This window comes from Rhincodon typus, unplaced genomic scaffold, assembly GCF_021869965.1.
Source record: "Rhincodon typus isolate 14 unplaced genomic scaffold, sRhiTyp1.1 hic_rhity00002613, whole genome shotgun sequence".
Classification (NCBI taxonomy): domain Eukaryota; kingdom Metazoa; phylum Chordata; class Chondrichthyes; order Orectolobiformes; family Rhincodontidae; genus Rhincodon; species Rhincodon typus.
The window spans coordinates 14-25,000 of NW_025968251.1; the positions used below are offsets into that span (position 1 = coordinate 14).

At 39.6% G+C, this 24,987-nt stretch overlaps 1 protein-coding gene across 5 annotated transcripts; it reads right to left on the reverse strand.

The window, feature by feature from the left end:
- Positions 1–774: 774 nt before the first annotated feature.
- agfg1a (ArfGAP with FG repeats 1a) lies at positions 775–21,385 on the reverse strand. Of its 5 annotated transcripts, none has more exons than XM_048593287.1 (5): positions 20,668–21,385; positions 18,768–18,887; positions 12,298–12,492; positions 8,428–8,590; positions 775–924 (listed from the first exon to the last, which is right to left on the reverse strand). In XM_048593287.1, exons 2-5 carry the CDS (start codon positions 18,874–18,876, stop codon positions 798–800), a joined length of 594 nt encoding a protein of 197 aa, XP_048449244.1. In that variant the 5' UTR covers positions 18,877–18,887; positions 20,668–21,385; the 3' UTR covers positions 775–797. The 5 variants fall into 5 exon arrangements, 3 of the variants coding, with proteins under 3 accessions (XP_048449244.1, XP_048449246.1, XP_048449245.1); XR_007261386.1 differs by adding an exon at positions 1,331–1,470 and having other exon boundaries at positions 829–924; positions 18,771–21,375; XR_007261387.1 differs by adding an exon at positions 1,331–1,470 and having other exon boundaries at positions 829–924; positions 8,503–8,590; positions 18,771–21,373.
- Positions 21,386–24,987: the final 3,602 nt, after the last annotated feature.

Genomic DNA, 24,987 nt, shown 5'->3' on the forward strand with positions numbered 1-24,987 from the left:
CGACAATTCTTTCAGGCAGCACATTCTGGATCCTATCACCTCTATCAACTCAGATTCTCAACATATAACAGAAGTCCCTTATCTGTGGAACCATAGCCATAAATCCTTTCAGCAGACTCGAAAGCTTCACATTGTTCCTGCAGTGAAATGCCCAGAATTTAACATGACATTCTAGCTGAGGTCAAATCATGTGTTTTATAAACCAAGCTATTCATATTTTTACCAACTGAGTCATTTTTGCCAGCTCTAACTGCAAACGTTTCATTTTCCCCATTTTATAAAATATACATACACATTAAACTTAGGTAATGGAAGACTGATTGCAAATTTATAGATTGAGAATTATATTATTGTGATCTGGAGAAAGCCAAATGCAGTACAGTTCCTGTTCATGTCGTGCCTTATAGCCAAGCCATAATATCATACGGAAAGTAAAGATGGTAGTGGAAACAGTATGGCAAGACAAAATGCTCTATAACCTGTCTTTTGATTTTCATTTTTATTTGTGATTGTTCACAGTATGAAACCACTTTCCAATCTCCAGGAGTTATGGCAAGAAGACTCTTAAAAGGGTGAAAGCAGGAGGGAAATTGGGGTAAAACTTAATATACTGGCTTCTCTTCTTTCTTCTGGGTTGGGATGCCATCAGTAATTCTCAGATATCAAGAATTCATCTCATGGGAACAAATGAAAACAAGTTCAGTGCTCAATGACAAGTGTCAGACCTACTTCTTACTAACATATTTTTTCAATTTCTCAAATGCAAAAGTGGAAAGAGTTAGTGTTTAGTAGCAAAATTAAGACTTTTGATGATTAATGAATAAATTCTGCAAAACAAATGGCTTACCTCCAAATGCTGCAGGTGTAGTGCTGGCTCCAGGATGAGTCTGTACTGCTGTAGCACTTTGTACTGTCCCAAACACACTGCAGGAGAAAGCAATCTTTATAACAGTTTCAAGAAATAACAAACAGTAAGGCTAGAACCAAATTCCACCAAAATTGCCATTTTCCACAAAAGCCTTTTCCTATTTTCATTCAACCATTTGATGAGGATTAGCAATATCCGGACATGAAATTACTCGATAATGGGGCAGTTGGGCAACACAGAGCAATTTACATGCAATTCCATGGTTACAACTGATCAAGTGATAGCACCTAATTGCCATATAAAATTTGAAGATTCATTAGTCATCTTCAGGTGCAGCAAGCAATTTTGAAAGAAGTTTAGACTCCATATACCACAGGTGAAGAGAGGTACGTAACTGGGAAAAATCAGATATACCTGTTCCTTTAAGAGGTTTCAGGTCAGATCTGTGAGATCTTCACTTACTGTGTCTATAAAGACTGCCCCCTTCCTGTGTCATCTCCAGTTCATTTCGACCAGAGGCTGTACATTCGGTTTTGTGAAGAGCTGTGATGACTCAGTCCCTTATGATCTTTAGGAAGGAGAGAAACCCCCTGCCTGTAACACTGGAATAGATAGAACTATTAAACATGCAATATTTTAGTGGGCTCAATAGACAGTAAAAGGATTTGATTTAAACAACTTAAAAATATGAATACGTCAGAGCACAGGCAGGCTCTGTTTATACGGATCAGTGCACTTGAATGCAAGGGGTCCTCATTGGAAAAAAAACAAAAAAATTAGAGGCCATTGGGAAAACACCAAAAAAAAAATTGATCCAAATAAGAGGATCTGGTAATTATGCAAAACTTTCATTCAAAAAGTATGTGAGGAAAGCAAAGTATTCTTTTGCTGACAGTTTTCGAGGAACACTAGTGGGAAGAGACTCGTATGAAGTGCTGTAGTTAGGGCTAAATGGTCTGTTTCTGCACTGTAAATTGTGTTCCATTTATTTATACTTCACATTGCCCCCTACAGTGGCATCAGCTGTGGAATACATGAACGTTTAAACACAGCTCTATCACAGACTGGAGTCTCCTGGTAGTTGAGACAAGTATTATGGATACTAAAGATGCCTGTGAGCAGTTTTTAATTGATCTCAATGCATTCATCATTGGCAGGCTGTTAAAAATAGAAAATTAATTTTGTTTGCATATCTGATCCTAATTGAGCAGATGTCACAAACCATCAGAACCTAGGAAATTGTTTGAATTAAATTCTTATCATTATTGTTTCTTTGCATCTATTTTTAAATGATCCACACGAGGTCATTTTTGTTCTAGCAAAATGCTGCTTTAAGCCAAATGCACATCCGAAATAAATTATACTCAGCTCATATTTACAGAGACAACAAGGTGCAGGGCTGGATGAACACAGCAGGCCAAGCAGCATCATAGGAGCAGAGAGGCTGACGTTTCGGGCCTAGACCCTTCATCAGAAAAGGGGGAGGGGAAGGGGGTTTTGAAATAAATAGGGAGAGAGTGGGAGGCGGATAGAAGAGGGATAGAGGAGAGGATAGGTGGAGAGGAAACAAACAGGTCGAAGAGGCGGGGATGGAGCCTGCGGTGTTCATCCAGCCCTGCACCTTGTTGTCTCGGATTCTCCAGCATCTGCAGTTCCTACTATCTCTGATTCATATTTACAGATCTCTTTTTTGGGCAAAAATTAATTGTTGCTTAAATATATAGAGTGTGGGGAATTACTGAACATAATCAGAACCTTGCCCTTTTTGTCCGTAATGTGATACCAAAATAAAAATCAAAAGATTGCATGCCCTCATCTAAGGCAAGCCGTCAATGATGTCTGGATGGATAACAAATGTCCAGATTGAGGCTGAACCCAAGGGCACAAAAAAGTGATGATAATTCTATTTCCCACAACAGAGACTCCTGCAAACAAGATATGAAGATGGTGGACATTGACTCTGACAACTGTGATCTCTGGGGGCTGCATGTTTGGAAGGGCCCAGGAAGAGGCAAAGAGCTCAGTTGGCTAAGAACTGGGTCTAGGAAAAAAAAAAGAGGGCAGCATATCATGATCACACTTCCCTACTTTATACTCCATCTGCTACTTCGTTTCTCATTCACTGAACCTGCATCCATTTATTTGGGGCTCTTTGTGCCAAACTCCCTCACAACCCATACTCCTATCCATTTTTCCTACGACCCAACCAATTGCCAAGCATGCCAAAAAACTTCCCACCAATTCAGCGCACTTTTGCTTTTTCTGATAATCTGTTCTTTCAGCAACTTCTTCCCTTACAAGAAAGGCAAAAGACCTTAAGTTTCGGGCTCCCTTGATTCAGGGGTCAATGCACTCCACAGATTGGTGAACCTGGTTATGTCTCCCTTATTGGAGTACCTTGGCGCAAGATTTCTTCCCGATTTATAGGCTTGATTGGATTACTAAAGGTTGCATTCACTGTACAAATGGACAGAATCCCTGACATTGTGATGCTGAACCCTGTTAACTATTATCCTAGCATTTGGACTACAAATGCAGCATCAAACAGAGTTGCACTTCTAGTTTGCTTCAATTCAAAATAAAAACAAACCAGTAGGAATGGCATGCTCATATTATTAAGGTTCAGGATTCCAATTATCCAAAGTAGTTCTGATTAGCAGCTAGCTTCTTTGCAAATTATGGAACCATACAGCATGGAAACAGATCCTTCGATCCAATTAATCCAAGCCAACCAGACATCTCAATTTGACTTAGTCCTATTTGCCAGCATTTGGCCCATATCGCTCTAAACTCTTCCTATTCATGTACCCATTCTGATGACTTTTAAATATTGTAATTATACCTGCCTCCACCACTACCTCTGGTAGCTTGTTCCATACTCGTCCCACACTCTGCGTGAAAAAGTTACCCTTCAGGTCCTTTTTAAATTTTTCCCTTCTCACCTTAAACCTATGCCCTCTAGTTTTGGATTCCCACACCCTAGGAAAAACACCTTGGCTATTCACCCTAGCTATGCCCCTCATGATATCATAAACCTTAACAAGATCACCCCTCAGCCTCCAATGCTCCAGGAAAATAGCCCCAACCTCTCCCTATAGCTCAAACCCTCCAATGCCAACAATGTCCTTGTAAATCAGTACATCTTTCGGCTAGCAGGGAGACTAGAACCGAACGCAGTATTCCAGAAGTGGCCTCACCTAACATGACATTCCAACTCCTACACTCAATGCACCGACCAATGAAGGCAAGCATGCCAAACACCTTCTTCACTACCCTGTTTACCCACAACTATACTTATAAGGAACTATGCACCTGCACCCCCAGGTCGTTTTGTTTGACAACACTTCCTAGGGCCCTATAATTAATTGTATAAGTTATGACCTGATTTACCTTACAAAAATGCAACACCTCACATTTATCTAAATTAAACTCCATCTGCCACTCCTCAGCTCATTGGCCCATCTGATCAAGATGCCGTTGTACTTCTGCACTGTCCACTAGACCACCAATTTTCAAGGTTTGCTTGACAGTCTCCTATGCAAGTGTCTTTGAAAATCAGGTTATTCAGTGGTTCGTCCTCTTGCAGCTACAAAGGCCTTTCATTTAAAATTAACTTAGTTTGAATCTTTGAAGCTCGCAATTATAAGTTTACCATTGGAATGGCTTTCTGAACCAGATGTTGAACATTAAAACTGCAAACAGCATACAACAAAGGGAACATATATAGAATCATGCAAACAAGCTAGTGAAGAGGATTTTGTCATAAGAAGTGGTTTAAGAGGCTCTCTGCTGCTCACTTCACTCATAGAGAAATCCACCCCATGACATAGTTGATCATAACAGTGGGAGATGATGCAGCAAAAGGGAGAGGTTGGATGTTTTACTGATGCAGCAAGTGAAGATCATGTAGTTCTGGAATGAATTCTCTGGAAGAGGCAGGCAGCCACCTGATTTTTTTTTTTGTTGCGTTTCTTTCCTTACCTGAATGATGTGTGGAGTCTTACCAAATGGAAACAAAATAACATTTCACATTAATTAAATCTATCACTGCACACAGCACACACAAATTGTACACACGTCTTTGAAAAAAGTTACCCTGTGGTTTAATGCTCTATAAATATTTGACCAAATGAACTGAAATTTTGTACTCCAGAGTACTGAACATAGTTCTGTTTTCAGACCAGAATGTTACTAACTTCAAAACAGAAACAGCACTGACCCAGTTTTTGTCTGGTTTTAACATTCTATTATTCTAATGGTTTCCAAGGGCAAGTGATTGTGGAACATCAAAAGAAGAAAAATTTTCACAGCAACATTTTGAAGATATTCATGAATGAATTTCCAATTTAAGGAACCATAAAAAACTGAAGTTTTCTTTGTACAATGAGATGGTATCCTTTAGCTTATGCTGCTTCATTGAACATTTATAACATCCTCAAATGGACATTATGGCACTTGAATCAGTTTTCCATTTGCTGATGTAACAAACAATTGAAATTTATTTCTTGGAAATAGATAATTGTGATCTCTCAGGCTTATCTGGTCGCATGGACACAAAACGTCAAGGAGAAATATGAAGTACTTAAATCAGTTACAATGAAATAAACGGGAAAGGAACAGCCACAAGATGAGCTCTTAGCGTGCAATCTAAACACATCACATCACAGAATTTACAGTTTCCTGTATGCTGTTTACCGATTTCTCTGCTAAGAAACTGCATGTGTCATGAAAGATAAAACTAAAACTGGAAGGGGGAAATAAAGAGAGCTGGTGATGAGATATTCCTCATTTGTTCAACCCTCCTGTGAATGGGGAGACGAAGAAAGAGGGGAGAATAATACTAGTTGCAGTTGTTGCGGGGGGATTCAAATTTAATTAATAAATTTGGAACATAAAATCAGTCTCAGTAATGATGACCAAGACAACCATGATTGATTGTTTTTAAAACCCATCTGGTTCACCAACATCCTTTAGGGAAGGAAATTTGCCATCCTGACCTGGTTTGGCTTATGTATGACTCTGGACCCACAGCCCCAAAATTGCTGTCTGAAATGCCGAACAAGCGATTCATTTTTAAGGACAATGAATACTGCCCTTGGCATGACACACACAGCCCATGAAAGAACAATGATAGAGAAGAAATTTCCCACAACCTTCTTAGTCTTTTCACTATTTTGTTGGAACTTTTACAACTCTAGAAATAGATAATAGATTTTTAGATTTGCTTTGCTTTGCCTGTTGTCAATCCACTGAGGACTACCTCAGCTGGTCTAGTAGAGTCACAGGGACAGCAAGAGAGTCCTACAGCACAGAAGAGGCCCTTCGGCCCATCAAGTCCTAGAGGGAGAACAGGAACGAAAAGAGGGGTATGGGATACCCTCGGCAGAGAAGATTAAGGATAATCCAAAAAGTTTCTACCAGTACATTAACAGCAAGAGAGCAACCAGATGGTAGAAGACAGGGTTGTGGTGGACAATTGTTTCCTTGGACTGGAGGCCAGGAACCAGCAGTGTTCTGCAGGGATTTGTACTAGGTCCACTGCTGTTTGTCATTTATATAAATGATTTCGGTGAGAGTGTAGAAAGCATGGTTAGTAAGTTTGCGGGTGACTCTAAAATTGGTGGTATAGCAGACAGTAAAGAATGTTATCTAAGTTAACCTTGATTAATTGGGCCAATGGGCTGAGGAGTGGCAAATGCAGTTTAATTTGGATAAATGCGAGGTATTGCATTTTAGTAAAACAAACAAGGGCAGGACTTCTACAGTTAAAAGTAGGGCCTTGGGTAGTTTTGTAGAATAGAGAGACCTAGGGGCTCAGGTACATAATTTAAAGACGACATGAGGGGCAACTTTTTCACAACAGAGTGGTTCTTGTGTGGAATGAACTTCCAGAGGAAGTGACAGATGTGGCAACAGTTATAATATTTAAAAGACATTTGAATAAGTACATGAATAAGAAATATTTGGAGGGATATGGGCCAAGAGCAGGCAGGTGGGACTAGTGTAGTCTGGGATTATGGTCAGCATGGACTTGTTGGACTGAGGGCTCTGTTTTCGTGCTGTATGACTTTACGACCCTAAATCTGCACCAACCGATCTACACTCATCACATTTTCCAGCACTTGGCCCTTGAATGTTAAGACATTTCACATGCTTATCCACATACTTATTAAAGATTAAGAGGTTTCCCTTCATCTTCTGTCTCTGGTAATGCAGGTTCCTGTTTTAAAAATGATGTTCAATACCATTCGCCTTTCCAGTAACTGATAGCTACGAACACCCTGTCTTCTGTAGCTGCACAATGTCCAGAAGCAAACTCTAAGGCCCAGACAAAAAAAAACCTCTTAATTCCATATGGAGTAAAACCCAATTTTTAGATCTCCCATCTTTGGCATTGATCAAACTCTCAATTTTACAGCTAGATAAGATCTTGTAACTCAGCTGCAGGATAAAGTCTCACACAGCAACTTGAAGAATTTCCAGTTAGGTGCACACCTCTTTAGGAAGGCGAGAACTGGGATATAAACTAAACATTCTTTCCAGTAATAAGAAGCACCATTTCTAACATCTGGAGAATGTGCACCATTTAACAGCAATAATCCACAGAATCCCTACAGTATGGAAACAGGCCATTCAGCCCAACACATCCACACCGACCCTCCGAAGAGCATCCCCACCCAGACACGTGCCCCAACCCTATCCCTCTAAATCTGCATTTCCCATGGCTAACGCACCTCACCTACACATCCCCGAACACTATGGGTTATTTAGTGTGACCAATCCACTTAACTTGCACATCTTTAGACAGTGAGGGGAAACCGGAGCACCTGGCGGAAACCCACACAGACACGGGGAGAATGTGCAAACTCCACACAGAGTCACCCGAGGGTGTAATCAAACTCGGGTCCCTGGTGCTGTGAGGTAGCTGTACTAACCACTGAGCCACCATGCTACCCAATGTGAAATACAAGATGTCAGTCCCTGAAGCCAAGAAAATACAGTCCCGTATGGCCAAAGAAAATACAGTCTTGAACGGATTGTAGCCATATGCCACCTGATAACCTAACCTACCTCTGCTCCCTTTCCCCATTTAGGTGACAGTATCAGCTTACATTTTTTTTTGCAAAGGTGGAACTTCTTTCAAAGAACAAGGAGGACTCTACCTACATGTCTACACTACAGCACAACAGCGTTTTAAAATAAAAAGACAATATATTGCAAACTTTTGCACAGCTGTAACAAAATGTGGAATTGACAGTTTTGGCTCTCCTGAAATACTCTTAATAATCATAACGATTAAATACATTCGATATTGAAATATCCTTTTAATCTCCAAATCCACTTAAAAAGAACAGTACAGTCCTGGAGAGAAAGGAGAGAAACCTTATCCAGTGAATCGTGGCTGAATTTTCTGACTTGTAGGACGATTCACAGGATCAGATTTTCATCCTGGAGACTTGAGTGCCATTTCCAAGACTATAACTGTGCTGCATGTAGCATTTCTGTTTTGAGTTTAGAAAATCTATGTTCTAAAGTGCCAAGTAGGCATTGCACTTTACCTGCTTGTGCTAGATACATTACTAGTGGTTGACGGAGAGCTAAAGACATTATCTAATTCTGCTAGTGCTGCATACTTGTTTGCTGAGGAGCTTGACTGATTGGCAGTCATCACAGAAGATCCAACAGTTGTTGAGCTGAAATTAGTCAGTTGACTACTTCCACCTATATATTGGAGGAAAAACAGAAATAATTCAAAAAGATTATGCAGCCTGCAAGAGAGTATTTTTGAAGCGCAAAATGATGTGATTATTAAGGATTAGCTTTTGTGAATACTTTGATACTAAAGAACTAATTAAGAAAGAAAATGAATAGTTGAAAGGTTTTTAGTTAACCATACTGTTGAATTGTGATCACTAAACAGTGGGGTGGGGGCAGGGGATGTGTTTGGCACATCAGGGGCAAATGATAGCAACAGCCATATCAGTGCCACCATGATTGGCTCTGTTGTGCAGCAGGGAAGGTTGAAGTGTAGGCAAGCACAGATGATAAGGGTCTCTATAGTAATGGGGCACAGATTGGCATTTCTACGGTCACAAGTGAGACCCCAGAATGGGGTATTGCCTCGCTGGTGCCAGGTTCAATGATGTCTCTGAGCATGCACAGGGTATTCTGAAGGGGGAGGGTGAGCAGATAGCAGTCATGGCCCGTCTTGGTACAAACGACATAAGCAGAAAGAGAGATGAAGTTCTGCAAAGAGAATTTAGGGAGTTAGGTATGAAGTTGAAAAGCAGGGCTTCTAGGGTTGTAATCTTGGGAATACTCCCTGTGGCATGTGCTAGTGAGGCTAGAAATAGGAAAATACAGTTGAATGTGTGGCTGAAGAGATAGTATAGGAGGGAGGGATTCAGGTATCTGGATCATTGGGATCTCTTCTAGGGCAGATGGGATCTGTACAAGAGGGACACCAATATCGTCACAGGGAGGTTTGCTTGTGGCATTAGGGAGGGTTTAAACTAGCGGCAGGAGGTCACCAAGTGGAGTGTTTGAAGAGAAGAGAGGGGCTAAATCAAGTAAGTCTAGTAGGAAGAACAGACAGGACTACTTTAATAAACACGGTGGGACTAGTGGTCTGAAGTGTATTCGTTTTAATGCAAGGAGTATAACAGATAAGGCAGATGAGCTTAGAGCCTGGATTAGTAGATGTTGTATCTATTACAGAAACCTGGTTGAGAGAAGGGCAGGACTGGCAGCTCAACATTCCAGGGTTTAGATGCTTCAGGCATGAATGACAGGGATGTAAAGAGGGTTTCTTGAAACAATATGTAGGTAGCCGAACGAAGGAAGGGGCCTGTAGGAGGTTTTTAAAACCCAGCTGACCAGTGTTCATGGACCAGCACGTTCCTGAGAGGATGAAAGATAAGGATGGCAAGATTCGGGAATCTTAGATGACAAGAGAGACAAGCTTAATTAAAATCAAAAAGGAAGCATATTTAAGGTTCATGAAATAGAAATCAATTGGGCCCTTGAGAAGTATAAAGGAAGCAAAGAAGTATAAAGGAAGAAAAGAACTTAAACAAGAAATTAGGAGAGCTACAGGGAGCCTTGAAATTTCTTTGGCAAGTAGGATTAAGGAGAATCCCAAGGTGTTTTATATATATATTAGGACCAAGAAGGTATCTAGGGAAAGGGTAGGTCCCCTCGAGGACAAAGGAGAGAATTTGTGTGTGGAGTAAGAGCAAGTGGGTGACATCTTCAATGAGTACTTAAGATTGCTATTCACTAAGGAGAAAGATATCCATAACAGTAAGCTTAACGAGGGGTATGTTGATATTCTTAGGCATGTTGATATTAAGACGGTGGTGCTGGATGCCTTGAAAAACATTATGGTAGATAAGGCCCCAGGGATCTATCCCAGGATACACAGGGAGACAAGGGAGGAGAGTGCTGAGGTCTTGACAGAAATCTTTGCGTCCTCTTTAGCCACAGGTGAGGTCCAAGAAGACTGGAGAATATCCAATGTTGTTTCTTTGTTCAAGAAAGGCAATGGGGATATTCCAGGAAATTATAGGCCAGTGAACCGTAACATCAACAGTAGAGAAATTATTGAGAAGATTCTTAGAGATAGAATTTAACATGCATTTGGAGAAGAATGGATTTATTAGGGATTATCAGCATGGCTTTTTGCGGGGAAGGGTCTTGTCTCACAAACTTGATTGAGGTTATTGAAGAAATGACGAAGATGATTGATGAGGATAAGGCAGTAGATATTGTTTACATGGACTTTACTAGAGCATTTGACAAGGTCCCTCATGGTAGGCTGGTCCAGAAGATCAAATTGCATGGAATCTATGGTGAGTTGGCAAATCAAATTCAAAATGGGTGTGGCCACAGATGACAGAGGATAACCGTGGAGGGTATTTTTCTGACTGGAGATCTGTGACCAGTGGTGTTCCACAAGGGTCAGTGCTGGAACCTCTGTTGTTTGTAATATATAAATAAATGATCTGGATGAAAATGTAGGTGGTCTGATTGGTAAGTTTACAGATGATACAAAAATTTGTGGAGCTATGGATAGTGAGGAAAGATATTGAAGAATGCAGCAGGATACAGATCAGATGGAAAGTTGGGCAGGGAAATGGTGGATGGAGTGCAATCCAGGCAAGTGTGAGGTGATGCATTTTGGGCAGTTAAACTCAAGAGTAAAGTATCCTCTCAATGGCCAGACCCTTACAAGCATTGATATATACAGGGATCTTGGGGTCTAAATCCATTGCTCCGTGAAAGTGGCAACACATGTGGATAAAGTAGTAAAGGCTGAATATGACATGCTTGCTTTCATCGATCAGGGCATTGTGTGTATAAATAGACAAGTCACATTGCAACCGTTTAAGACTTTGGTCAGGCCACATTTGCAGTACTTTGTGCACCTCTGGTTGCTGCACTATAGGAAGGTTGTAGAGAGGTTGATTACAGGACGTTGTCTGGGTTGGAGTGTATAAAAGAGGTTTATAAAAAGAGGTTGGACAAACTTGTGTTGTTTTTGCTAGAGAATGGGAGGCTGAGGGGCAACCCGGCAGCAGTATATAAAACTTTGACAGGCATGGACAGGGTGGATAGTTAGACTCTCTTTCTCAGGGTGGAAATGTCAAAGACTTTGGGAGGCACAGGTTTAAGATGAAAGGGGAAAGTTTTAAAGAAATGATCAAGAAAGCTTTTGTTTTACAGAGAGTAATAGGTATCTAGAACATGTTGCCAGGGGAGGTGGTAAAAGTAGATACAATAGCAAAGTTTAATTGGCATTTAGACAGACACATGAACAAGCAGGGAATACAGGGATGCAGACTATGTGCAGGAAGATGGTCTTAGTTTAGAATATCATAACTGGCACAGACATGGTGGGCTGAAGGGCCTGTCCCTGTGCTGTACTGTTCAATGCTCTAATTGTAAGAGGTAAGCAACTCACTAACAGTTATTGCTAAATCTCATCAAAACTGAAAACAAAACTAAGCCAAACCAATTTGTGATAGGCTTAGGAGAAAAGACGACTCAGAGTATACCCTGGTGATGTATTACTAAGTTACAGGACTTAGAAAAAATCTAAAGTACTTCAATGATTTCAATTGGACAGGGGGCCTCAGATCAGTCAGAGATTCTTACTACTGTTACTGCAAAGTGAATGTGTGTAAATGTTAGAGAGATCAAAGGCTAACCAATAATGCCTCCCTATCTTCACAAAACAGTTCAGTGTTACAACAATGCTCATCACTCAAGCTTACACATGCCAGAAAGTCACTTGGTGTAAATAATAAAGGCCTGATGATGCTCAAATATATATTATCATTGTTTGAGTGACAACAGGTCTTTATTACCCATTCATATTGCAAAGTAAATTATCTTAATGCGGCTGAGTAATGTACCAGTGGCGTTACCTTGTGTAGAGGTACTATTGCTGAAAACATTATCCAGATCAGCAAGGGCTGCATATTTATCCTGAGTAACAGCATGTGCTTTGTTTACAGTTGTGTCATTCCCAGAGGAACAGAAAACTCCAAAGTCAGCACTAGAAGATTTTGGGAAGTTATCAAAATTTGCAAAATTAGCATTTGTTGATGCAGAGGATCCACCTGTTATGAGAAAAAAAGGATTCGGAGAAACATTGGCGTTCAGCACAGAGGATAATCTTGCAGTAATAAGTTACAAATACAAGCAACCAAAACTTGATAATTGGCAACAAAATATATTTATAATCTAAACATATGACTAAGACACATTTGAAAAGTATATATCCACTGATAATGCTCTTTAAATTGCATCCTCAATTTTCAAACAGGAGTTTTAACCTAAAAATGCCACTTAAAATGGAATCAGTATTTGAATTGAATATTAGATGAGAGGCGATCTCACTGAACAAAACAATTGTAAGAAAGCTTGTCAGGGAAGACTTCTACTTGAGTTAAGAGTCTGGAACTGGAGGTTTCAGTCTCAAGGTAAAGAGGTCGCCCACTTAAGCCAAAGATAATGAAACATTTCTTTACTCAAGATTGTTGATTGAAATTCTCTACCCCAGAGACTTTGGATGTTCAGTTTTTAAGCATAGTTCAGACTGAGGTTGGGAGATTTTTTTGACTCTTGTGGGAAATGAGGATCAGGAGGGAAACGAGGGTTGATGGCAGCTTCAGCCATGATCTTTCACGAATGGCACAGAAAGCACAAGGAGCCATTTGTCCTACTCCTCCTTCTAATTCTAATGGCTCTATATTCTTCACATGAATGACTTCCTTGGTCATTTCAAGGAGTCAACCATATTGCCCAGGGTCTGGAGTCACATATAGGTTAGACCAAGTGAAAACAGCAGATTTCCTACCCTAAAGAGCATCAGTAAAAGAGATGGATTTCTACAACCATCTGGTTGTTAACAAAGTCACCATTAATGATGCTGGTTTTTCTTGAAGATTCCGAGTTACTTAGTTAACTGGATTTAAATTACCGAGCAGCCATGGTGAATTTTGAACACGTAATTCTGGATTAGTGGGACAAGTTCCTGGATTGCTCGACCAGTAACATGACCACTGTACTATTATTCCCAGTCAACAACCCAAACTCAAAAATATCTCGTTTAGCTCTTATCAGAATGGTAAATCCCAAACAATTCTTTCCTGTGAAATTGAGTGCTGGGGTTCAGAATTTACTTGGTTCCTTGGCATATTTGCTAGGGCACTGAAACCCAATACATTTGGAGTTCCTCCACTTACTTCACAACAATTAATAGAAAGTTCCTTTCTGAATGTTAGCATGTCAATTTTTTAAAAATCTACTCAAAATTAAGCATTATTCACTCAGGCTAACAGCTCCACTTACATAAATTCAAGTAGAAAATACCTTGTACTCATTATTTTCTGCACAAGGGAAAATAAATCAGTAACAATATTGTCTAAATAGATAAACATGGTTTAAAATCCTGTATAAATGCCTTAACCTGCAAACTTGGCATTACTGGTATTGTGTCAGTTATTTACTTCAGATAGAAAGCACTTAGATACATGTGAGCATCGAAAACTCTAGTGATTCAAAACTCATGAGAGAAAGCTTCTATTTTACCAATTGACCCAAGAATGGAAGGAGAAGCCACACTGAGCTAATTCTCTCATCTGATTGGCATAACAAGATAACAGCATGTCTTTATCACTTTAGAATCTTATTATGTATATGTGTCTGGATCATGATAACTTATGTTCAATTCCTCCAGTTCATTTTGTTTTACAATAAAAAACATTTTTAATATGACCTGATATCCATTCCTAGCCAAAACAGAGTATGTGATTTCTAATCATTGTGCAAAAAAACAAAGTCCAGGTTTGCACATGCTGAGAGAGGTTGGGGAAAGGAATGTAAGGATTTTATTGCTCATTTTACAATCTTGAAATAATAGTTTATAAAGAAGCACTTGGGCGTTTGTTTAATTGCATGCTGAAAGTGCTAAGAAGCCGTTTTTAAGCAGTTCTTTTTTGGGGAGTTGGGGGGAGTCTACTTGAAACAACAGATCACTGCATTATAAAGCAGTCAATATCACTGTACTGCATCTTAATTTTTCAGGTTCTATTTCATTTTTATACAACACTACTTTTAGAAATGTCAAAACAATGGCTCAAAACACAATGGCAGAGGTCCAGCCACTTGATGCACCATATTGCTCAAACTGAAGGGGCAGCAATAACTGGTCAATGAAGATAGTTCACTTGGGGGGAAAAAAAGGAAAATGTAAATTAATAAGTCTGTGTAGATGTCCATACTAAGACTGCCTTTGCTCGTTACTGAATGATGTGGGACATAGAAAGACTAAAAGGATTAATGAATAGTTCACCATGAATATGCAAGTTTGAAATGTGAAAACCGAGACTTGCTTTGAAGTGCTGCTTCTTCCAATGGCATAGATACATACAAAAAATAGCTTTTCTATGAAATAAATCCTCAAGCAATTGGAAACTGGATGGTATAACACAGCACTATCCTTCACATACATTTAAACCTGCCCATATTATTTGCTTTCTAAAATGCCTTTACCCTGTTGGTTATGAGAGTCCAATTCTATTTCAACTGGGACAATGTCAGTTTGGACTGTGTGAATCTTACTCACAGTACATTTTAAAAATGGAAACTGCATGCAAGAATATCTGTGTGGGATTCAGAACACAAAAGAAAAAAATCAACACTGATGAATTGTTGAAGGCTAACAGGTTAAGGGATAGGTTAATACAGATGCTATAGTAGCCCTTTAAGGGGACATTCCAACGAGAGAGAAAAATTCCAAAGGGAGGGCCCACTATCTGTGGTTAACTGATAAGAGTTAAAGATAGTATCAAGCTTAGATGAAAAAAAACTGTAAAGATGGATCACAAGAAAATAGAAAGAACAAAGAAGACCATTACAGTATGAGACAGAACTAGCTAAAAATGTAAAAAAACGTGTTTCTGTGCGTATTTTAAAACAGTTACCACAGTGACCAATGGACCTAATGAATGAGAGCCTGGGGATTAATAATGGAAAATAAGGCCATGGCAGATGAATTGAACAGATAATTTGCATTAGTCTTCACTACAGAGGTTAAAAGTAACATTCCAGAAACAGCTGTAAATTGGAAAATTGAAGAAAGGGGGGAATTTAAGAAAATTACAATCACCAAAGAGGTACTGTGCTAATTGTTGGAGCTGTGGTTGATAAGTCTCTGGGTCCTGACGGGTTTCATCCCAGGGTTTTAAAAGCGGTGGCTAGTGAGATAGTTATGCATTGCTTTTAATTTTCCAAAACTCCCTAGATTTGGGGAAGGTTCTATTAGATTGGAAATTAGCAAATGTAATTCTTTTATTCAGAAACAGGAGACGACAGAAAGGAAACTACAGGCCAATTAGCTTAAAAGCTATTATGGCAGGACCCTTTGAAAATTTGAACATAATCAGGCAAAGTCAAAATGGTTTTATGAATGGCAAATCATATTTTACTGATTTATTGGAGTTCTTTGAGGAAGTCAACCTGGACAAATGTAAGGGAGTGCAATTGATGAGGGCTAACAGGGCAAGGGATTACACTATAAATGGCACTATAAGATCAGAGAGACCTTGGTGTGTCTATCCACAGATCCCTGAAGGTAGCTGGATGAGTAGATATGATGGTCAACAAGGCATATGAGAAACCTGTCTTTATTAGCCGAGGCATGGTTGTATACGAGTAAGGAGGTTATGCTGGAACTGTATGAGTCGTTGGTTAGACCACAATTGGAGCACTGAGTGCAGCTCTGGTTAACATGATACAGGAAGAAGGGATTGTACTAGAGAGGGCACAGAGGCGATTTACCAGAATGCTGCCTGGCTAGAAGGTCTGAGCTAGGAGGAAAGACTGGATAGTCTGGGGTTATTTTCCTTAGAGCAGTGTAGGTTAAAAGGGGGACCTGATAGAGAGGTATAAGATTATGAGGGGCACTTTTTTCACTATTAGAAGGGTCCATAATCAATGGCCATGGATTTGAGGTAAGAGGTAGAAAGATACCAGAACAGTGAGGAGAAAGTTGGACTCAAACTTATTGCTTGAGTAGGAAATATTTAAGCTGTACTTAGATCTTCACTTTCAAAAAAGAAAGTTTTCATCACAGTTTTGTGAATCTTTGGAATTCGTTTCCTCAAAAGGAGGTGGAAGCAGTGACTTTGAATATTTTTAAGGCAGAGGTAGACCAATTCTTGATAAGTGAGAGGATGAAAAGTTATTGGGAGTAGGCGGGAACATGGAGCAACCAGATCGTCCATGACCGTACTCAATGGTAGAGTAGGCTCAAGGGACCTGGTGGCCGACTTCTGCTCCTAATTTGTATGTTCATTTCTAACCTGACATGGGAGCACTTGATGTTGACAGTAAGTGCCTAAACTGGTAAAATGCTTTGTCCTAAACAGGCTTGCTGAGAGAAAATATCCCTCAGTGGTTTATTCCTTTAAAAATGCACTAAACAACGTTTTAAAAAATTAGTTAGTGCACTTGTGCTGAAAACATTTTTAAAAAAGGAAACCGAAGAACTGTTAAAGGAATCGTAGGTTTTCTAATTTTCTAATGGCCAAAATAGACACAAGAATTTTAGGACTTTATTGTACTTTAAATATAGTAAGGAATAAAGGATAAAATAATAATACGAGAGAAAAGGTAGAATGGTATCAAGACTGAACTGAGCACAAAAAGAGACATTGAAGCCAAGGTTCCTACACTGAAATAGCACTTACTGTGGGTGGCTGGGAGAGGAAAAGCAGAGGCAAAGTCACCAAAACTGCTGCCTGATGATAGAGTTCTGAAGACTGGAAAGCAGGAGATATGGAGGGGAAACCAACAAAGAAACAGAAGAAGAGAAATGAAATACAGAAGTGAATTACAGACACAAGACCAAATGAATGGCAATATATAGGCCAAGCTTCAAGTGCTGCATTCTAGGTTGCGTCAATCCAAATAAACATGTTCTCAGAATGAAGAGATGGTGATGTTACTTATCAACAGCTTAAAAACATTGTATTATGCTTTCAAACCATCTCTTCTTATTTCAAAATTCCAAAGTCCTTTGAGGTACTTCCATATTTTACAGTCATTGAAATTCACACAATCTGTATTGCTAAGCAACAAGTAGGAAATGAACTGTTGGTGTGTGAAACAGAAAAAGAGCATACGTGATTAGAAAACAGCATTACATTCATCCAACTTGTCCTAAATACAATCCACTCCCGAGGCAGCCCGTTTTACCTTTGGCAAAATTAAATTAAATCTGGTCTTTTCAACCCTAGTCTTTCTAAATTTGAATCTATGCCATCTTGCCTGTAACTGCATTGACCCAGACTTTGTACTTGTAATGACAGTTAAACTGTTTGCCATCATTATTCTGTGGAATTGAAAGCAACTTCTGGTATGCACAGATGTGCAATTAAAAGTGAAAATCCAGAGGTTGTAATGCTCAGATTCCTGCTCTCCCACAGGCTCTCTTATGGAAATCAATGAATCGATGAGAACTTCCCATTTTACACTGCTGCATATCTCAATGTCAAATATTTTAAACACTAATTTAAAAAAAAATTGGCTTATGACATCTTAGTTCAAAATGTGTATGTTCCAATCTCTATATTGCTGACTGTGAAATTTATAAGTGATCGATAGTCATGTTCATTACTACTTAATTTGTAATCATTAATTGGACACTGACCACAACATTTATGCATTAAATGCACAATAGTCAGCTTTTCAATACACCTTAAAACCTTGCATTCTTCAATAGTGTCACTGTGAAATTTAACATCTGCAATGCAAATATTTCAGGTTTTGAAACACTGCCTTAAACTGAAAATTCCTCTGATTTTTAGTCATCTGATCGCTTTATGAGGCTAAATTTCAAATGTTGTTTGATGTAGCTCCTATCAAGCATTAAGGAGCATTTTACTACATTAAAATGATGATAATAAATGCAGTTGCTGCACTTTCCAGATCTTTATTTTCTTCCTAAGCCCCTTCATTTTAGGAGGTATACACGAATTCAAATCCTCTGCACTTGATAGAATGCATACAAATGGTGAAAATAAAATGCAATAAGAGGAAATCTGCAAATGTTAGAAATCAGAAATACAAAACAGAAAATGTGAATAATTTACAACATTTGAAATAGGAAAAGATATTTTCCCCTTTTGTACTGATAGTCTTTTAGGGTGTTGATAGACAGATTATTAACATTTTTTATTTTTACAAATATAAAATGGATTGAAAATGAGAACCGATGATGTTTGGACTGACTGAACCCATATGAGCTATCTTGTTCCAACATACACAAAGTTACAAACAAAACACCTCACTATTTCTGAAAGCAAAGTTGGCCAGTTAAACCCACCACTACCTGCACAGTTGGACTGGAAAGGTGGCAGACTTGCTGAGGAGAAAGCCCCAAAATTATCAGAAGTATGACAACTTCCAAATGCAAAGTTTGCAAAATCTATATTCATAGAAGTTGGAGCTGTAACAGTAACATGGAAGAAAAGGGATGGAGGAAGAAAACCAAAAACACACGTTAATGATCATGAAAGTCGTGCATAATAAATAAACAGAACACCATGAGTGAAGTAAACAGTTTAGAAAGTTCAGATGATACTGAACTCTCAATGAAAAATCAATCAATATGCATACAGTTAAATAAAACCCCTCTTGAATTGTATTAATTGCCAGATGGTAACTACAGCATCTCCACCTCAATTAAGTGGCTTTTTCTTCCTCAATTTCCATTATGAAACCTTCCCACAAATTGGCTCAACACCTACTTCCTGGTCTCCATCAGTATTAAACTATATTGTGAAGAACTTCCCATTTTACATTACTGTATATCTCAATGTCACAGAGATGTGAAACTTCCACTTTTCTAATCCCTTTTCTGACATTCGGCAGTTCTAAAACAGCCTGTCCCATTTGGGCTAAAGTTATCTCACTTCTAAAAGCTTTCCTTTGCTGGAAAATGGGAGGAACCATTGAATATTGGGACTAGCAAATCCTACAGCCAGATTAAGTGGGGAAGAAATTTTTCTAAGATTCTTTCATAATGTGTTGCTGGCAGCATTGACTGTCCATCTCTATGGGGCTAAAGAAGGTAGGAACAAGCAGTCTCCTTGAGCCACCACAATCCATATGGTGCACCCAAAGTGCTGTTAGAAAGGGAGTTCCAGGATCTTGATCCAATGGAAATGAAAGAATGGTGAGATAGTTCCGAGTTGGGATACTGTATAGCTTGGAGGGGAATTTATAGATGGTGATGGTCCCATGCAATTGCCCCCTTGTCCTTCTAGATGGAGGTGTTGCTGAAGGAGTCTTACTAAGTTGTTGCAGTGTACCTTGAGAAGCTATAAACTTCTGATATTGTGTATGGTTGGTGGAGGGTGCAAACAGGGTTAATTTAAGTTATGTCCTGTGTAGCTTCTCAAACATTGTTGAAGCTGCATTCTTATTGCTAAATGGGGAGTACTTCATCACAGCTCTGACATGTGCCTGGTAGACGGCAGAGACCTTGGGAGTCAGGAAATGAGAATCGGAAATTCTGACCTGCTGTTATAGCTTCAGTATTCACATAGCTTGTCCAGTTGTTTCAAGTCAATAGTAACAGCCAGGATGTTGATAATGGAGAATTCACTGATGGTAATGCCATTGAATGATAGTTACAATTTCTCATGTTGGAGATGGCCATTACCTGGTACTTGTGTGGCACATGTCACTTGCCACGTACAGCCCATTCTGTACACATCTTGCTGCATATAGACTGTTTTACTATCTGTGCAGTCATGAATGGTACTGAACATTGTACAATCATCAACAAACATCCCCACTCCTGACCTAATGATGGGGGCAAGGTCACTGATGAGAGAGAGTAAAAATGGATTATACTCAAGTTCACTCGAATGTGTTGATGATGCTTTGCTCATTGGTCACTGAATTCCACAGCAGTTTTTAATGTTGGCCCTCCTTAAATATTATAACTTGCACTGTAGCACAAGCAATGAGTACACAAGTGAGGGCTTACTGATCAGGGCAGGAGCAGGTATTCAGAGATGATGTGCTCTGTTTTGGGATTTATGACTATTTGCCCAAATCCTTCCTGTAGCAAAAATAATTATATTTAAACATTGGGTCTTTGAGGCAAAGTGCATTCACACAAGTTAGAAAATAGCAATAATGAATATAAAAACAAATGCTAATAGTCTAGGCATTGAATCCGTTTCTCAAAAACTATAAACTGCCAGCAACTAATTAACCTGTTTCACTGGTTGATGAACATAACTGTTGTCTTTGGCTGTGCTTAACGGGGAGGTCTGATCAGGCCCTCTCCTCTGACTGTGAAGAGATTTAAAAATACATACAACAAATTATTTTCTAAAAAAATGTAAGACCATCTATTCACTAAATCAGAAGGTTAAAACAGGGAAAGCAGATGGCAGAAAGGAGAAACATAGTAGTGTGTTGCAATTAAATAGGCAAGCGATGAAGAATGGACTGGAAGCTAGTCTATGTACACTTACAATCTATTATTTACAGAGACCCAGGGAACTTAATATTCACCTCCAAGCAACAGCACCTCTTTCAACCTATTCCTATGTGAATGGGTACAGGTGAATTCACAATTAACGCTCACCACCCAAACATAGTGAAAGACAAATGACACACAATTAACAATGTTTGTTCTATGTTAGTACATGAACAAAGTTATACTAATAGAACCACATGAGTCTGTTTCATGCTACTGCTCAATTGTTGTAAAATAAAGCAATCTAATGGTTTGTAATTAACAATATTTATCAAGAGCTTCCTGATCTGCCTTTAAAAGGCTCAAAGAGGTGCATATCTAAAAGACTCATACATGTGGTTCAGTCATCTGTATCTTTCAAAGATAGGGGGCAGCACGGTGACTCAGTGGTTAGCATGGCTGCCTCACAGCGCCAGGGGCCCAGGTTCGCTTCCAGCCTTGGGCGACTGTGTGTGGAGTTTGCACATTCTCCCAGTGTCTGCGTGGGTTTCCTCCGGGTGCTCACATTTCCTCCCACAGTCCAAAGATGTACAGGGTAGGTGGACTGGCCATGCTAAATTGCCCATAGTGTCCAGGGATGTTTAGGTTAGGTGGGTTAGACATGGGGAAATGCAGGTGTAGGGGAATGGGTCTGGGTGGGATACTCTTTGGAGGGATGGTGCGGACTTGTTGGAACGAATGGCCTGTTTCCACAGTGTAGGGATTCTATGACTGATTCATTGATTGAGAACATGGCAAACCTTTGAAGGTGCGCCTGAAAACAGATAAGACAAGGTCAGATGTACCCAGTTTATCTCCTGTGGTATAGTTCAGATATTAGACAGAATTGGATTATTTAAGATATAAAAACTCATACCATTTACATGAGCAACTAGCATCTCTATATCACAAGCTCCACTTTTGCAACATCTACACTGCCAATAGTGGAGGCATTTGTTCTTTAAAAGTAAGCAAAAAGCTTCAATAGTAGAAGAGATAAATTATTCTATAATCGCCTGATCACTAATGGCACCCTTGGTTCAAATATGGACAAAGGAGCTGATTTCCAGAGGTAAGGTAAGAGTGACAGCCCTTGACATCAAGGCCACATTCGACAGAGTGTGGCATCTAGGTGCCCTAGCAAAACTTGAATCAATGGGAATCGGTGGCAATTCTCTGCTGACTGGCATTATATTTAGCACAAAGGAAGATGTGCCTTGTAGATTGTGGACAGACTTTGAGGAGTCAGGAGGTGAGTTACCCACTGCAGTATTCCTAGCCTCTGACCTGATCTTGTAGCCACTGTGTTTATGTGTTCTGAGGAAGAGTTACTAGACTCGAAACGTTAACTCTGATTTTCTCTTCACAGATGATGCCAGATCTGCAGAGCTTTTCCAGCAACTTCTGTTTTTGTTCATTGTTTATGTGGTAAGTCCAGTTCAGTTTCTGGTCAATGGTGACCCCGAGTTGATAGTGGTGTATTCAGTGAAAGTAGTGCCATTGAATGTCAAAGGGTGGTGGTTAGATTATCGCTTACTGGAGATGGTCATTGCTTGGCATTTGTTTTGTGCGAATGTTACTTGTCACTTGTCAGCCCAAGCGTGGATATTGTCCAGAACAGCTGAACATGGACTGCTTCAGTGCCTGGGTTGTCGCGAATGGTGCTGAACATTGTGCAATCGTCAGTGAACATCCCCACTTCTGACCTTATGATGAAGGGAAGATCATTGATGAAGCAGCTGAAGATGGTTAGGCTGAGGACACTACCCTGAAGAACTCCTGCAGAGATGTCCTGGAGTTGAGATGACTGACCTCAGACAGGTGCAACCATCCTATGTGCCAGGTATGACTCCAACCAGTGGGGAGTTCTCCTGACTTCACTTTTGCTAGGGCTCCTTGATGCCACATCCAGTCAAACGTAGCCTTGATGTCTAGGGCTGTCACTCTCACCTCACCTCTGGAATTCAGCTCTTTTGTCCATGTTTGAACCAAGGCTGTAATGAGGTCAGGAGCTGAGTAGCCCTGGAAGAACCCAACCTGGGCATCATTGAGCAGGTTATTGGTGGCAGGTGCCGCTTGACAGCACTGTTGATGACACATTCAATCACTTTGCAATTTACTTTCCGAATTATTTTTGTGTCATAAGTAAATTCAGCAAAATACCTTTGGTCCCTTCATCCTAATCATCTATACAAATCATAAACAAAGAGGCCCCTTCATTGACCCTTGTGGCACACTACAGTAAATAATCTATTTATGACTACATTGTTTCTATTAGCTCACTAAACTTCTACTTATGCCAACAGTTAACCCATTAAACCATGAATCTCTACTTTCCACAAAAACGTTTGATCTGATACTCCATCAAATGCCTTCTGGGAATTTAAATACAGCATTTCCACTTACTCCCCTTTCTCCACAGCACAATACTTCTGAAAAAAGAACTCCAGTAAGTTAGTTCAACTTATTTTGCTTTCACAAAGTCATGCTGACTCTACCAATTACTACAAACTTTTCTACACGTCCTGCCATACATCTTTAATAATAACTTTGAACTTTGAGTTCTTTGATGAGGTGGCACAGGCAATGATGAGGATAGTGCAGTGGATGCTGTATATTTGGACTTTCAGAAAGCATTTGATACCGTATCATGTGGTAAATTGGTTAGCAAATTAGAAATGTTTGGGATTGATGGGTCCTCGGCAACATGGATTATAAACTGGCTAAAAGATAGGAAACAGAGGGTAGGTATAGATGGACATTTGTCAGATTGGAAATGAGTTGAAAGTGGTGTTCCTCTGGGATCAGTATTGCGACCCTTGCTTTCTATGATTTATAAAAATGATTTGGAGATGGGTGTTGAGGACAAAACCTCTAAATTTGCAGATGACACTAAGCTAGGGAGAAGAATGCATTATGAGATGATACGGAGTGACTTCAGAGGGACATTGACAAGTTGGCCAAATGGGAAGACACCTGGCAGTTGAATTTCAATGCAGAGAAATGTGAGGTATTGCATTTAGGTAGAAGAAACATGGAGAGACAATACAGGCTCAATGGTTCAGCTTTGAGGGGAGTACAGGAGCACAGGGACCTCAGGGTTCATGTGAATGATTCTCTGAACCTGGCCCGGTCAGTTGAAACAGTTAAGAAAGTTTATAGGATCCTTGGGTTTATAAATAGAGGCATAGAATCTAAAAGCAAGGAAGTGATGCTACACTACTTCAAATCATTGTCCAGAACTCATATGGAGCATTGCGCTCAGTTCTGGCCACCCTATTAAATGAAGGATGTTAAAGCCCTAGAGAGTGTGCAAAGGAGGTTTACTAGAATGATACCAGGAATGAGGGATTTTAGATACAAGGAAAAATTAATGAAATTGGCCTTAATCTTCTATGGTCTAATGAGAATAAGGTGGCCTTATTGACATGTTCAAAATTATGAACAATTTTGACAGGGTAAAGGAGGATATTCTGTTTCCGTTAGTTGTTTTGTCAGCCACTCAGGGTCATAAGTTCAAGACTGTCAGTACAAAAGCTAGCAGTGAGATGCGAAACGTATTTACTCAGAGATTAGGATTTGCAGCGTGCTGCATGGGAAAGTGGTGGAGGTCAATTCCATAGGAGGTTTCAAAAGAGAGCTGGATATATTTAAAAGGGATTAATTTAGATGAATATGGAGGTAGGGCAGGAATGTGAGACTAGCTGAGTAGCTCTTTCGGGAGCCAGTAAAAACGTGATGGGTTGAATGGCTTTCTTTTATACGATAAATTCTATGATTCTATCTTCCCAAATGACAGATGTTAAGCTGACTGCCTACAGTTTCCTGCTTTCTGTCTCCTTCTCCTTTGGAATAAAGGAGTTAAATTCACATTTTCCATTTTAACAACTGCATGTTGATATAATGCTCAGCACTGAGATTTCACAGCTTTTAATGTATTACCAGTACCATTATAAACCAATTTTGAAATTGCAGACACGTGATTGCTGGCACAATTCCTTTCTCTATTAATTCACTGCACTAATATTGGACAGTAACTTGCTCTCATTTTTCTTTGTGCCATATAACACTA

Excerpts from the sequence above, each read along its gene's own strand:
- agfg1a (XM_048593287.1), bottom strand. The coding sequence starts at position 18,876 with ATGAATATAGATTTTGCAAACTTTGCATTTGGAAGTTGTCATACTTCT. Across the intron at positions 8,591-12,297 it reads CAATAGTACCTCTACACAAG|GTGGAAGTAGTCAACTGACT; the intron begins GTAACGCCACTG and ends TCCAATATATAG. Across the intron at positions 925-8,427 it reads AATGTATCTAGCACAAGCAG|TGTGTTTGGGACAGTACAAA; the intron begins GTAAAGTGCAAT and ends TTTCTCCTGCAG.